At 38.4% G+C, this 16,640-nt stretch overlaps 1 protein-coding gene across 4 annotated transcripts in view; it reads right to left on the reverse strand.

Moving 5' to 3' along the window:
- nphp4 (nephronophthisis 4) overlaps positions 1-16,640 on the reverse strand; it is a 417,576-nt gene that overhangs the window by 344,271 nt on the left and 56,665 nt on the right. For all 4 annotated transcript variants that reach the window (XM_059951738.1, XM_059951740.1, XM_059951739.1 and 1 more), the window contains exon 4: positions 7,474-7,538. In XM_059951738.1, coding sequence (XP_059807721.1) covers positions 7,474-7,538 — 65 coding nt within the window. The remainder of the gene's footprint in view (positions 1-7,473; positions 7,539-16,640) is intronic.

Here is a 16,640-nt window from a genome sequence, read left to right on the forward strand (position 1 = left end):
ATGAAACCTCTCCACCTCTAATATAGACTCTACACTTCTCACAGCCTCAGTAAAGCAACCAGCACAATCAAAGACCCCAACTATCCTGATTATTCTCTCTTCTCCCCCAATCATCAGGAAGGAGATAGAAAAGTTTGAAAGCACGTACCATCAAGCTCAATGACAAACTATCGCACTGTTTAAAGACTATTGAACAGTACCTTAGCATAAGATTGACTTTTGATCTGTCTACCTGCTGTGCACTCTCTGTACTGTAGCTGTTATAATTTATTTTGCCTCAATGTACAACTGTGATGAATTTATCAATATGAATAGTATGCATGAGTTTCTCACCTTACCTCAGTACATACAGCAAAAATAAACCAGTTTCATTATAGAAAGATTTGCATGTGCAAAATCTCAGAGATTTTACTTCATAAAAAAAAACAGTAAATGCAGAGAAAATAATAGACACTGGCAAAAAAAACCTCTCTCTGCAAGTGTTCCACATTTGATTTTTTCCCCGATAGGAAGAGCAGTACAAATAGTTTGAGTCAGTTGAGGTATTAATGCAATGACTTAACGTGTAGGTATTCGGCTAAGTGCTTTCTGTTGTGCACTAATTAAGGCAATTCTAGGTGAAATACAAGTAGATGATATTGTTTGGTAACCTCTCCAAAAGGTGCATTGGAGTATCTGTCAGGTTACATTGTCCTAGTATTGTCAGGTTCCTGAAGGTCAAGTCTTATTCAGCGGACTCTAAATAAATATACCATTTATATAGTTTTGTATGATGTCTTCAGTCAGGTTTTAATTTTAAACAAATTACATTTCCTCATCCAATTTAAACATAAAGCTCCAGAACTTCTTATTTACAAAACAAGGAAATGGTCATGTCTGAAGATGCACGTGAGCTACAACATTGAATTCAGTAAGCTTGTTATGTTTTCAAATCACTTTGCAGAGGTAATTTCAGTGATGGTCTCTCAAGAACCAGCAAATATGAAGGCAAAAGACTGGAAGCAGGGTAATAGTAGGTTGGGTATACCTTGTACACGTCAATTAACAATCTGCATAATACCCTTGCTGAATGTTCTGTTTAATAATCCTGGCAGGTAGAAAACATTACCCGTTTCATACCTCTGACTGCACACCTATCTGTTAGAGGCAATTATTATCTTTAAAGCCATTTAAAATTAGCAATTTGTTAATTTAAACTATTAATTTAAACAATTTAAAATAGCAAAAATACTAACTTCAGATAAAGATTTGGTTAAATCTCAATGGAATACTGAATATTTATAGTCCTCTGATGTTATCTTAGAAGCCTGATGCAGATAGTGGAGAAAATGGAATTCTCCTCCTCCACAGTAGTAGGAAGTCCCAGAGCAAACATCTTATTAGGGAGTAGAACTAAATAGTGGAGTGTATTAGTGTCAGAAACACTGCATCCAGGGTAGAAAGCCAAGAGGGCTCTGAAATATGGATGACGCCCCAAGAGGTTTCCAATGAAAAAGTCATCCACCTGAAAAGTTAACGAGATCCTTCCACCATCTAACAGTGAGGATCTTGTATGTGCTCAAGCAACGGAATTCCACTGCCCAGACTCTTCTCATAGAGAATTGAATTACTATTCAATGGAGTAAATCAAAATGAGCTGTGGTCTGTTGTTATTTTTGCATAACTGAGTCATGCTTCCAACATCTGCAATTGGTAACTTCAAAGAGAGAGTGGATGAGGTGCCATGGGATGTGAAGGGGAAGAATGGGTATTACCAAACTTAATGATTTCTGACCCAATCTTGATCATGGCCTACAAAAAGGCCACCTTATTAATGGTGCAGTAAAGTGATGCAACTATGTCTATACCCTATTTGCTTCTTGCTGTTGGTGATTCAACATTCTCTGCAAAGCAGAGGAAAGTATGTCATGAGTGTTCGAGTAATATCATGGTTGAATAGATAACAGCTACAATGCAGCCCCCACCCAAAAATCACAGGCAAGCTTTGAAGCATGGCAAGCTGATCCGATATTATCTCTGCTCATAATACTGCATCTCCAGCTGATGTTTAAGAGCCACTGGATATTGTAGTCATCCTCCACCAACTATGCAAGCACAGTCTGCATCAAGTCAAACCTACATTTGGTTAAATCTAACTTCTTTTCTATTCAAGCTTTCCCACATTGCGCAGACTGTTACTCTAATGACTTACAACATCCAAGATCTCATTGCATTGCAAGTTCAAATGTTTTTGTTCAGTCACTGCTACATGCAGGTTGGAATCATTCAAAGTAATAAAAGCTAATGGAAAAACAAAAAAAAATTATGAATACATGAATTTATTTAATATGTAGGAAGTTCAGCTTGAGCACGCAAATATATGTAAATATAAATAGAACCTAAACTGACAGTCTTCAAATACTCAGTTCACATGTAATAGTGCTTGAATATTCACACAGCATGATAATGATATTGCACATCTTGGTTAGCCAGTGACTGAGGAACGAACCCATGTACCACCAAGCTCAATGACAACTTCTACACTGCTGTTATAATATTAAGTGGTTTCCTTATAGGATAAGGTGGACTCTTGACGTTGCAATACATCTTCTTATGATCTTGCACTTTATTGTCTACCTGCACTGCACTTTCTCTGCAGCTGCATTCTGTACTTTGTTATAATTTTACATTGTTCCAACATAATGCACTGTGCAATGATTTGATCTGTATGAGCAGTATACAAGACATTTTTCACTATGCCCAGATACATGAGACAATAAACTAATTCCGTTCACAACTCAAGACAACTCAATCTATAAAAGTGTTCAATGCTTGATAATGATATACTTTGTTCAAAGTTGAAAACATTCCACTTGTCAGCTTATGAATAAATGTGCGCTTTTTTAAAAAAAAACTTTAAAGACTAAAATCAAGGAGAAATTGACTAAATCTCCATTAGGTAACCATTGCAATAATCAGGCTTCTTAACACCAACAGCCGGGACCAACTGTCCTCAACGCAATGCACATCAGTGTCACAATTTTGGTCACGTCGACTTATATGGGCAGGTACAACACTAACTTGATCTTTTTCAGCAATGATATAATGGATCAGCGAGGTAAACAACATTGAGACAGAGTAAAGGTTAGAGATCGATAACATTCTGTCATTGTGTCAGAACAACCTAGTCCTTAACACCAACAAGACAAAAAGAGACGAAACAGCTTAATTTTCCCTGGCATCCTATCACCAGCCACCTATCTGGTCTCTTCACACTGATGCAGCGATCCAAAAAAAAAACACTAATTCTCTTAAGCCTCTAAGAAGATTCAGCATATTCATTAAAGGCAATACAGAAAACATTCTGATGGGTTGAACCTCAGCCTGATGAAGCAGCTGCTCTACTCCTGACCAACTGAACCTGTAGAGTGGTAAACACAGCCCAATCCATCGCAAGCTCATGACTTCCTTCTTTCTAAAACATTTTCATTCAGTTTGTTGCTTTAGGAAGGGTGCCACCCTAGCCATACCTTCTCTCTTCTATCTTCTGCAAGAAGATACAGGAACTTGAAAACCCAGACATCCAGACTAAAGAATAGTTTCAGATTCATATTCATTTATTTGTCACGCATTGACCAAAGCATAGTTAAATATGTTGTTTGGCAGCCTACAAAAGTCATCACACATTGCAAAGCTAACAAAGTATGTCCACAATGATAATTCTGGGTTTCTTCCCCATCATGTTCAGACATAGAGAGCAAGATCACTGGGTAGACTTCAGGCCAGACTGAAGCAATGGGGAACATGACTTCAATCACCCCAAAAAGAATGGGGTAACGACTATCATCCAGTACACTTACATCCTCTGTGAAATGCTTTGAGAGGTTGGTCAGGAAGCACATCAACTCCTGCCTGAGGAGTGACCGGGATCCACTCCAATTTGCCTACCATCACAACAGATCATCAGATGTAATTTCATTGCCTTTCACTAAACTCTGGAACACCTGGACAATGAACACGCAGACATCAGAGTGCACTTCATCGAATACAGCTCTGCATTTAACACTAGCATCCCCTCGAAACTAATTAACTTCCAGTAAGATGGCAGTACATTTGGATGCAGCAGTCTCTCTGGGTCCAACTTCGCTAAATGTATTTTTTTTATGATCGTAAGACTATACTGGACTCTTAGAGCTTTGTGTATAGTAGGTCTACAACATCAGTGAGTTGCTCATTGATCAGAGTACAGTAGCTGACTAACGGCTTGGAGGAGCAGGAGGAGCCAGCCGAGATGTCAGGGCGGGAGCCAGCAGATGGGTGGGAGGAGCTGGAATGAGTTCAGAGGAGCTGACCTGGGTGCAGATCGTGTTGCTGTCTGCTACTTGAATGCATCATAGTTGGCCCACAAAGGAGGCATGCCATATAACTGTCTTTGATATTGTTTTCAATGATTAAACATGGGCCTACCAGACTTAATTTTTTACTTCTTTACCATAAGAAGTTGAACAAGGAATATTAGTTAGAAGTTTAACTTCAACTCTGACGCTTAGGAAAGGCCATGCTGCTCTTCTAGAAAGCAGAGGTCAACTATAAGATTCTTAAGCCCTAGAAAGTGAATATCCATCACAGGAAAAGGTTCAGAAGCCTGAGGTCCTATACTAACCAGGGTCCCGAACCCTGGTAGTATTACCCTACAACCAACAGGTTCCTGAACCAGCATAGGTAATTTTGCTCGCCTCAACTCTGAACTGATTCTACAACCTACAGACTCACTTTCAAGGACTCCACAATACAAGTTCTCAGTTCTATTCTTTTTATTTGTCTTCTTTTACACATTGGTTGTTTATCAGTTTATGTATAGTTTTTAATAAATTCTATTGTATCATTATTTTCCTGTAAATGCCTGCAATAAATGAATCTCAAGGTAGTTTATGGCAACATATACATTAATTGATAATAAATTTATTTTGATTTGACTTTGACTCCCAAACCAATCACCTCTTTCATACCTCTTTCCCAGTGGTGCTACCATGTTCTCATACTCATAACTCTACCTTTATGGTTATTCTACTATTATCACCAGTATTTTTTTTTGCAATACTTCAGATTGCTGCAAAATCTTTACACCATTCTGCTAGTCATAGTATTCATTACTACTATGTATACTGTTCATGCTGAGCTTCATGTGAACACGGAATTTCATTGAACCCCGGTATATGTGGCAATAACCAATTTAAATCTAATCCAATCCTAAATTTAGAACAATAAAGCACATTGAGGCAGATTTTCCATTATCATTAGTCCTGAAATCATTAGTCATCTATACTAAACCATGTTTTTACTTCCCAAATTCCCAGCACTTCAGCATGACAAGGTTGCCTCAGTACAGCTAGCCTGCTGTACTCATAGGGCTAACAACTAGTGAGGTCCAGACTCATCTGTTGTCACGGTGCAAAGTGTTTAAAAAAAGGTAATATAATTCTTTCCCATGAGCCAACATTTCCCATTCAGTTTCAGGGGAGGCTTACAAAATTACAAGGTGCTTCAACTGATTCCCTGAGACTACTGGCAGGTCACAGAAATAAGCAGCAAAGCGGAATATGCTGCGGTCCACAGCAGCACTGGACATACAGTAGGGAGATGGTTAACTCAGGGGATTAACCCTGGAATGGAGTTGCAGATTCAGGGCCTGTTACTGGTAGTTGAAAACTAATGTAGTGAAAAGAGCACAATGCTGTCAGATATGACTGTGATATTCCCTGTGATATTCATGCGCATTCAAGATGCTGCTGCTACTCTGTGGATCTGAAGCATTCCTGAGACATCACTTGAAAAATTATTTGCATAAAATCTATTCAGATCCATTTTCCAAAATCTGTTTCTTTAGTAGAGTGGAAGTAAGCCTTCCCCACTGAATTTTTTCAATCAAACAATAAATTTGTGATTTTATGAACCCATGGTCACCAATGAATGTTTATACATTTTAAAATTTGGTAATTGCTGCAGAACTAAGAACTGAAGTATTCCAGGGTGTTTTGAGATAGATGATACATTTTCCCTGTCAGCCCATGTAGCTCATTCAAATAGTACTGACACTATTTTAGAGCTACTAATACTATAATCATAGTAATGAATCACTAGAACCTGGAAGATATCCATACCATTAAATATTACCTCAACTGCTGAAATAAAAGCAAATCCAGCAATAGAAAGATTTTCTTGACAAAACGGACATCAAAATGGAGAAACAAAAACAAAGGGGAGGTATGTTCTTCAAATTAGTAGTTTAATGTTTTGATTAGTTAGAACTTAAAAAACTTGACTTTACTGTTAATTTCTTTTAATTATTCTTGAATTCTTTTACTGATTTTTTTTGCTCTGAAAATGATGAGGTATTTGCAGAAGAATTTTATGGGTGGAGCAACTCCATCGCACCTTTCAAGGCCCTTACACAGCTCAGGGTCAATGAAATAATCCTCACATTGATCTGAGCCAGGAAAATAGGTCTTCCTTATCGAGACAAGTTTCAGAAAACCGTCAGTTTTGAATGGTTAGCCTGTGCCAATGAAATTTCAGCTACAATTTCAATACAATTTCATCACATACACAGAAATTTCTCACCATTCTGGAACACTTCCAAAACTGATTCAAAGCATGAGTGAGTTGTTTTTTTTTAAAATGTGGGTGAATGCTGCCTCTCCCATCCTTTCAACCAGTGAATTCCAAACCCTTGCAAGCTCTGAGTGGAAATACTCACATTCTATTTCTCATCAATCAATTACTTTGTTTGTCTCTGTAAGAGAAAGAAATGCCTCCTATAAAAGCCCACCTATTTATTTCTCAGTTGTCTCTCCCTGGCCTTAATTCCAAAAAATAATGTTTTCCAGTGGTTTGATGTGGAATGCAAATGATTGATTCGGGTTGGGATACTTTGTAAGACATTATACAACATTTATATGAAGAACTGTTAAAAAAAAGTTTGAAAGGTCAATGAAACTCATTTATTCATCATTAAAGTATTGCTAATGGAATTGCAACCTCTTCACATTTCTGAAAAATATTATAGTTCCATTATTAATAAAACACTTAACACAGGTTAAACTGGTGAGTATATGCTACTTTCATTTTCAAATAAATATATATTTTTCAGTATGAATTATGCCTTTAAGGGCCAAGCTCCAAAAAGGTAAGCTGACTGTGCCTTTCCAGATGCTTGAACTATAGAGGCCACATGACAGCCTTTCCACTTCTTCCAGAGGTATACATTGACTAGAGGCAATGGAACCAAAACCAAAGGCAGAGTTTTCAACCAACGTGGCAGCTCGGAGAATCAGAGAACGGTGGGGCAGAATATCAACCACATTTTCTCCTTATTTGTCAGAGCTTTCAAATAAATTAAATGCTTATATATTATGACAGTAATTTATACTCAATGTTCATCTGCATTAATAGATGAAACAGGGATCTTGAACAGGAAAAAGAACTTTGACTTACTCTCAATAGGGTCTTCTAATGCTGGATGCAACAATGCTCTTGGAGTGCCATGGTAGAGGTTTAACCTAAAGTTTTCAGAGAGAAAAAATAAGTAGCTATTAACTTTAATTTAGGATGGTGAATAGCTCTTAGAAGGTATACATTTATTAAATGTACTGAAAAAAGTACATTGAAATAATTCTTAGTTCCAGTTGGTATTGAAAAATTGCTCTAGGACAACAAGCATCCATGGCAAATTCCAATATCTGACACTGAAGGTGGTTCTTAAATAGGCCTGTAACTTCATGGAGAGAGCAAGCCATCATGAATACAATAATAAAGGCAAGAGTAAAGAGGTGATAATGCCAGATTTCCCTTCATCCAAGAATGAAAACAAACCAACAAAATCTCAATTACCTGACCTTATCATTTGTCTTAAAGGCACAATGGATTAATATATGATGGAAACTGGTGAGGTCTTCAATTTTCCAAAATGGTTATTTTCTATAATCTGTCAATTCCTAATCCATTTCACATGTTGGGCGATGAGAAATACAACTGGTGCCTGCCACAACTAGGCAGGCCGAAGGACACAGTTATGAATTTATACACAGAAGACCACTGAAAAAGACTAACGCATGTTTGTAAATAATTATATAACCCCAATATTGCAACAGTAGGTCTACATATTTCACATTTTAATACTACAACTATCATAAGTATATAGATGTTCAATGAAATATACCATATATTAAACCTCATTTAATACTTTTCAATATTACAGACAAGTTTGGCAAGAATGCCTAATTTTGTTCTTCATTTCAAAAGTATCATGTGGTTATTGCTATTAATCATATTATATCTGAGCATTTTTATATTTATAACACTAATTGAATTTCAATGTCAGCTCACCATAATTACTTTACCACTAAATCAAATGAAAAATCAATTTCCAACACCAACAAATCATCGTTAACCACTGAGCATTGAAATGCAATTGAGTTATCAGTTCCCAAATACAGACTGTACAGTATTATAAAACTTCATGTTTAAGCAATGAAGAGAAATACTTCGCATAAGAGAAATACTTGGCATAAATTTAACATTTTCTATGTTACTCCTGAGATAAATTCTTTAATTCCAAGGACTGAAAACTTAGGCACCTTGAAGACATCTTAAATACATCAGACTAATTAATGATATTAAGTAATTCAACAATAATATCTAATCTTTACATTAATCAGGCTCATCTATTCAAATTATTGAAAGTTTAAATAAAAAATCTACTTTTAAACTGTATTTTAGAAGTTAATTTCCATATTGTGTTTTACTCTACAAAAGCATAATTTGTATTTTCTTTGTGCTCTTCAGTCTACCTATAATAAAACCAAAGATTGAAAGATTAATAGAAGTTGGTAGGAATTGAGTTGAGGATATGTTCAAATCAGCCATGATCCTATTGAATGAAGGAACATGCTTAACAAGCTGAATGCCCTACATCTACTCTTAATTCTTACGTTCGTAATGCCACCACTGTCCACTGTATAATTTAATGGGACAGGAGGAGAAAAACACTCATATTGCAAAGCAACACCTACAGATGTTTGAGGCAAGAGAACAGATTTCATCCTACTGCCTTTAAAGGAGAGCTGTAAGCAAACTGAGCATGCTGCTTTGCCAGGATTGTCCAGCCATTACATGCAAATGTTGCCTCACATAATTGAGTTGTACAATTACTGTAAGGATTCTAGTCCTTGAATGGAGGAATTATATACAAGGGTTATGAATTAATTTTGTTGGTAAACTAATCCTGGTAGGTGTACATGGTTATCTGAATGTGAATACACTCCATGACTCGAAAAATGGGGAAACAATAAATTATTGTTGTTTAGCTGAATGCCAAGGCATTCATAACAACGAACTAATGCTACAAATAGAGATAAATGTGAACGTGTGGTTTTTACAGTTGCATGGTCACAAAGCCAGTCTCAATGTTGCAAGAAGGCAGTCATGGACTTTGCAAAACCAGCTTATCAAGGAGGGGGAAAATAAGGGAGACAGATGGGAATTACTAGAAAGAGAGTGTGGCAGAATGGCACGGAAAGACCCTTTTCTTGTACAGGCCATTAGAGGCCAGCTCACGAGACTGCAATAGAAATTACCTCATATTCCTCATTTCCCAACAGTTTCAACTTTTACATTTCCAGTTATTGACAATTACACTTGGACCAAAAGGACAAATGAAAACCAAATACAAATCAACTTTCTAAATTAAATCTGTATATCAAACATATCTTTTGTTTTCTGAATTTCTGTTCTCATCCCAACACCAATGTCCTAGCCATAGCAAAGTTGGGATTTCCCTTGTCCTCAATTTCATAACTTCAGCTTCAACATTAATGGATCTATTAATGCCACCTCCAGTGGGATTCCACCACCAGACACATCCTCGATTCTGCCCCTTTGAGCATGATAAAAGGACTTTTCCCTCCACTAACCATTTCTCTCTTTATAACACCTTCCTATATAGTAACAGTAGGTTCAACAACTTCCATTTTAACCAACATCCAGGAAACCAAACAGACCTTCTAGGAGAAGCAAGTCACACTTTTTTTCCAAATTTAACATATTTCATTGAACGTTCACTCTAAGGTCTCCTCTACATTGGAGTAACCAAATGCAGATTTAACAGCTTGGCAGTAAATCTCTATTCAGTCCATAAGGCTTCCAGTCACTCATCATTTTAATTCTGTATCCCATTCCCACTCTGGCAACTGTCTAACTTCCCATATTGTCCCATGATGCCCAAAATATACCCAGTGGCCATTTATCAGCCATCTCCTATAGCTAATAAAGTGGCCACTGAGTGGCCTTCTGCTTTTGTAGCCCATCCACTTCAAGGTTTGACATGTTGTGCACTCAAATGCTCTTTTGCACACCACTGTTGTAAAGTATGGTTATTTCAGTCACTCTCACCTTCAACCAGTCTTACCATTCTCCTCTGACTTCTTTCATTAATAAGGTGTTTTCACTCACAGAACTGCTGCTAACTGAATTTCTTTTTGTTTACCATTCTCTGTACACTCTAGAGACAGTTGTATGTGAAAATCCCAGGAGATCAGCAGTTTTGGGGATCCTTAAACAACCCCATCTGGCACCAACAATCATTCCACAATCAAAACTCGCTTCCCCATTCTGATGTTTGGTCTGAACAGCAACTGAAGCTCTTGACCACTTTTGCATGCTTTTATGCACTGAATAGCTGCCACATGATTGGCTGATTAGGTATTTGTATTGGGAGGTGTATAGGTTATCTAATAAAGTAGCCACTGAGTACAAGCTCAAGGAGCAGTACCTCATCTTCCATTTGAAGTTATTGTGGGTCCTGGCCTGAAATGCCAGCTCTTTATTTTTCTCCATAGATGCTGCTTGACCTGCAGAATTCCTCCAACATTATGGGTGCCATGTGTAGTTCGTGCTAGACTCCTCATACTCCTTCACATGACAAGCAGACCAGCCAAACATTTCATTGTGTTCAACATTAACATGAGCAACCACAACAACTATATATATTTAAATATACACTACTAATGTAGTTAATCACCCTTTATTAAAGTTCTTTACACCAATCTTAATGTTTCTGCAGACTTCCCACAGAACTAACTTGCCAGGATAGTATGGTGGGCACCTGACAAAGTTTTAAAATTGTGGATACCACAACAATGAGCAATTATTATTGAGTGTTCTGCTGGAGTCTGTTTAGAGGGCATCACAAGCTATAATCTGCTATGTCAAGCAGATTATATAAAAAAAAAGACACATCATTTTAATTGTCCCTCCTAAACTATTTACTCTTAACTCTACATTTACCCAGGTGTTAATTCTCACAGGGGGAGAAGGATAAATAATTTTTTGATAAATAAATATGCAGTAACAGAACATTGTATTCACAATGGCCTTACGGTTGACTTTGACGGCACAAAATTACTGTGCAATGCCAATGGCTTTTCAGACCGCCTATTAAAGGAAGCCATCAAAATAAAACTAGAGGAAAAGATTTTTAACAAAGACAAAAGGTATTACTCTAAGAACTGGAATTTGATTGTAAACAAGGTTGGAGAGCAGAAATTTAATTGTATGAGGACTAACCAATCAGGAGCAACAGAATACAGTGGTATAAATACCACCAGACTGGCATGTGCAAGCAATATCTCTGATGAAGATGGTGGAGTCGGTCATTGAAACATTGGTTACAATCGATACCTGCATCTGGTCAGAAACCTGAGAAGACTTTATTCATCATATAGGACTAGATCCTTTCTCATATTACTAACTAGTTTTGCATTCCATCAAGACTTCCAATAACAATTTTAAACACATGGGTGGAAGTGTCTCTCTTCACTATCCTGTGCTATAACCCAGCTGAGCAGAATCCATGCCCAGTAACACTGAAGGAAACAGAATGAAAAAGATGAGGCAAGTTCTACAAAGCATTGACAATCTAATCTGCCGAACTGCTGCACAAATGCTGTAGCTAGAAGAGTCCACAATCAGCAGAAGTAACACATGTTTAGTAAGTCAGAGTCATACAGCATGGAAACAGACCTGTCGGCCAATCTAGTCCATGCTGACGTTTTCCTGTTTTGTCCTACCTACCCAGCCCTGGACCATAACCCTCCATCATTCCCCTCTCCTGCACATATTTAACTGTTGCAATTGAATCTCCATCCACCACTTCCGCTGACAGGTTGCTCCACACTCAAACACGCTGACTGCAGTAGTTCCCTCTGAGGTTCCCCTTAAATATTTCACCTTAAACTATGATCTCTAATTCCAATTTCATCCAATCTCAGGGGGGGAAAGCCTGCATCTCTACTGCTCATGATTTTATCAAATTCCTCTCATTCTCCTATGCTCATGATTCTATCAAATTCCTCTCATTCTCTTATGCTCCAGGGAATAAAGTCCAAACCTATTCAATCATTCCCTTAGGTCCTCAAGTCCCACCAACATCCTCAAATTTTCTAAGAAATCTTTCAAGCTTGATACACTTCCTGTAGATAGGTAACCAGAACTGCACACTACACTCCAAATTCAGCCTCATCAACATCTTATACAACTTCAATATAATATCTCAACTCCTGTACTCAATACAAATTGCCAAAATCTTTTTATAAGCTTATCTACCTGTGACAACACTTTTAAGAAATTATGTATATACATTCCCAGATTCTTGCGTTCCACTGCACACCTCAGTACCATATTTTTCACTATGCATGCCCTAACCCCTATTTATTCTCCCAAGCTGCAACTCCTCACACTTGTCCATCTGTTACTTTTCAGTCCATTTTACCAGCTGATCCAGATCACGCTGCAGGCTTGGATAGCCTCCCTCACTGTCCACTCTGCCACCAATTTTTGTGTCATCTGCAAATTTGCTGATACAGTTTATGACATTATCAACTAAATCATTAATACAGATGATAAACAACAATGGACCTAGCATCAATTTCTGCAGCATACTATTAGTCACAAGGTTCCAGTCAGAAACAACTATCGATGATCACTCTCTGGCTTTTCATGTTAAGCTAATGCTGAATCCAATTTACTTCCTGCTGAATGCCAAGCAACTGAACCTTCTTGACCAATCTCCCATGCAGAACATTGACAAAGACCTTTTTAAAGTCTTTGAAGACAACATCCTTTATCAGCCTTCATTATAACCATTTTAAAAAACTCAACAAGATAGGTTCGACACGACTATCCTTAGTCAGGCCCTGTTTATCCAAATACTTATAGAGTGCCTTGAAAAAGTATCTAGCCCCAACCCTTTGTTTACATAAATGAGTCTTACAACCAGGTATTTTAATCAATTTAATTGAGAATTTTTTGTGAATCAATGCTCCTTCCCCCCTCCCAAGAGCAGAGCCCCAAAACAGGAAAAAACTTGTAAAGCAAGAACAACTAAAAATCCAGAATCTGAGATGTCAGCAGTTCAAAAGTATTCATCACCCTTTGTTCAGTAGATTGCACCTCTCACAGCTATTACAGCCAATTAACTTTGCACAACTCAACTAAATCCCAATTAACTTTGCACTACTTGATGGAGCAAGATTTGCCCATTCCTCCTTGTTTAAGCTATTTAAGGTTAGTCAGAGAGTAGACAGCAATCTTGAAGTCTTGCCAGAAACGTTTAATTGGTTTAACGTCAGGACACTGACTGAGCCACTCAAGGACATCAATTTTCTTTATTTGAAGCCACTCGATGCTTGCTCTGGCAGTGAGCTTTGGGTCATTGTCCTGCTGAGTAACAAACTTCCCCCTCATGATGAAGGCTCTTGGACCGAAACGTCGACAGCGCTTCTCCCTATAGATGCTGCCTGGCCTGCTGTGTTCTACCAGCATTTTGTGTGTGTTGTTGTTTGAATTTCCAGCATCTGCAGATTTCCTCGTGTTTGCCCTCATTTTAAATTTTCTTTCAGAGGCCAGCAGGTTTTTAATCTAGGATCTCTCTGTATTTAGGAGCACTCATCTCCTCATCAATCTTGACCAGATTTCCTGTCTCTGCTGCTGTCCCTGGAGCATCACTATAGCATGATGCTACCTCCACCATACTTTACAGTAGGGATGGTGCTACATGGCTGACATGCAGTATTAGATTTACACCACATGTATCACTAAAAAAAGCATATCCTTTCCCATCAAACCAACCAACACACAAAATGCTGAAGGAACTCAGCAGGCAGGCAGCATCTATGAAAAAAGAGTATAGTAGACATTTCAGGCAGAGACTCTTCAGCAGGGCTGGAGAAAAAGATCTGAGGAGCAGATTTAAAGGGTGTGGGGGGGGGAGGGAGAGAGAAACACAACTCTGAATGGGGAGGGATAAAGTAAGGAGTTGGGAAGTTGATTGGTGGAAGAGATACAGGGCTGGAGAAGGGGAAAGTCTGATAGAAGAGGAAAGAAGGCCACGGAAGAAAGAAAAGGGGGAGGCATGGGTGGGCAAGGAGATAAGGTGTGAGAGGGAAAAAGAGATAGGGAATAGAGAAGGTGAGGGCATTACTGGAAATTCAAGAAACCGATGTTCATGCCATCAGGGTGGAGGCTTCCGAGACATTATACGAGGTGTTGTTCCTCCATCCTGAGTGTGACCTCATCACAACAGTGGAGGCCATGGACAGACATATCGGAATCGGAATGGGAAGTGGAATTAAAATGGGTGATCACTGGGAGATCCTGCATTTTCTGCTGTATGCTCATATTTGGATATGATCTATGACCTACCTATTCTTTGGCCTCAATTAATTAGACCCTGTGTTTGCAGATGCAAAATATACATTTAAGATCTGCCGCATCTCTTTCAAAGCCACAGATAGATAAACACACTGATCTTCAAGAGGATCAATTTTGTCCCTTGCTATCTATATGCACTTAACATACCTGTGTATATAGAAGCCCTTAGGATTCTCTTTCATCTTGTCTGCCAGAGCAACCTCATGTCCCCTTTTAGCCTTTCTGAGCTTCCTCTTCAGTCTTCTCCTGCATTTCATCCACTCCTTATTGTTCCATACCATATTTGTCCCAAGCTGGCTATACTTGCTATGCACTTCCTTCTTAACTGAGACCTCAATATCCCATAAATATCAAGGTTTCTTAAACCTGTAGCCTTGCTTTTTATTCAAACAGGAACTTACAAATTTTGTACCCTCAAAATTTCACTTTTGAAGACCTCCCACTTACCAAGCATCTCTTTGAGAATAACCTACCCCAATCTATACCTACATCTCTTCTGATGCCGTCAAAATTGGCCTTTCTGCAATTCAGAATCTCAACCAAGGACCAACCTTGCCCTTCTCCATAATTATGTTGAAACCAACGGAATTATGATCACTAGATCCAAAGTGTTCCCTTATACATACTTCTGTTAACTGCTCAGCCTCAGTCCCCAAGTGGAGTTCCAGCTGAGACTGCTAAATATTAAGGAAACTCTGCTGAACGCATTTGACAATTCACGTTAAAGTTCTATTGCATCAAGTCCTTTGGGAGTATGGGAGCCCCAGTCAATTCATCTATCATCACAATCTTATCTTTATTACAAATATCTGCTATCTCTCTACAAATATGCTCCTCCAAATCCCAAAGACTATAAGGATGTCTATAATAAACAAATTAACCTTTCTTATTCCTCATTTCCACCTATGTTGCCTAGTAAAGGAGCCATCCAACATGGCCTCTAAGCAATGCTATGACTTTTTGTTCTGTTGAGTAATACCTTCCCCTCCATCTATAGTACTGTACAAAAGTCCTAATCATCCTAGATTTTTTTACATGAATTTTAATGACTTTGTCTTCTGCTACAGTGTCAGTAGAAATGAACAATTTTTAGATTTCCAATCATTATTTTCATTGAAGTATCATATCATGTAATAAACCACTTTGCAAATAAAACTTAATTTGTAGCTATATAGCCCAGTGCATGATTAAACAAAGATAACAGCAGGTGCTAATGACAATGAGTGAGGCCAACCCCCTCAACAATAGGTATGTCACTTTGGATAATGTCGGGGAGGGGGGGGGGGGTTTGACTTGACAAAGTCATAGTGGCCAGCTCTCTTTCACCAAGTCTGCCTCTATGACTCAGAAGGGGATAGGTGGGGGGGAAGAAGAGGAGCACTGTGGGCTCGTTAGTTAGAGGAACAGTCAGGAGATTCCCTCAGCGAGAACAAGATTCCCAGATGGTATGTCGCCTCTCAGGTGCCAGGGTCTGGGATATCTTGAATTGATTCCTCAGCATTTTTAAGTGAGAGGGTGAACAGTCAGAAGTCATGGTCCATGTAGATACCAATGACATGGGTAGGATGAGTGATGAGGTTCTGCATAGAGAGCTCAGTGAGTTACTGCACGTGCCAAGTAGGTGCTAAGACAAAGCAGAATCAGCTGATGTTGTGTACTTGGATTTTTCAGAAGGCTTTTGACAAGGTTCCACACGAGGCTGCTCAACAAGCTACGAGCTCATGATATTACAGGAAAGATTCTAGCATGAATAAACTAGAGGTTGATTGGCAGGAGGCAAAGAGTGGAAATAAAGGGAGCTTTTTCTGGTTGGCTGCCACAGGGTGTTCCACAGGGGTCTGATTCTCTTTACATTATATGTCAATGATTTGGAAGCTGGAATTGATTACTTTGTT

Source organism: Hypanus sabinus, chromosome 27 (assembly GCF_030144855.1).
Source record: "Hypanus sabinus isolate sHypSab1 chromosome 27, sHypSab1.hap1, whole genome shotgun sequence".
Lineage (NCBI taxonomy): Eukaryota > Metazoa > Chordata > Chondrichthyes > Myliobatiformes > Dasyatidae > Hypanus > Hypanus sabinus.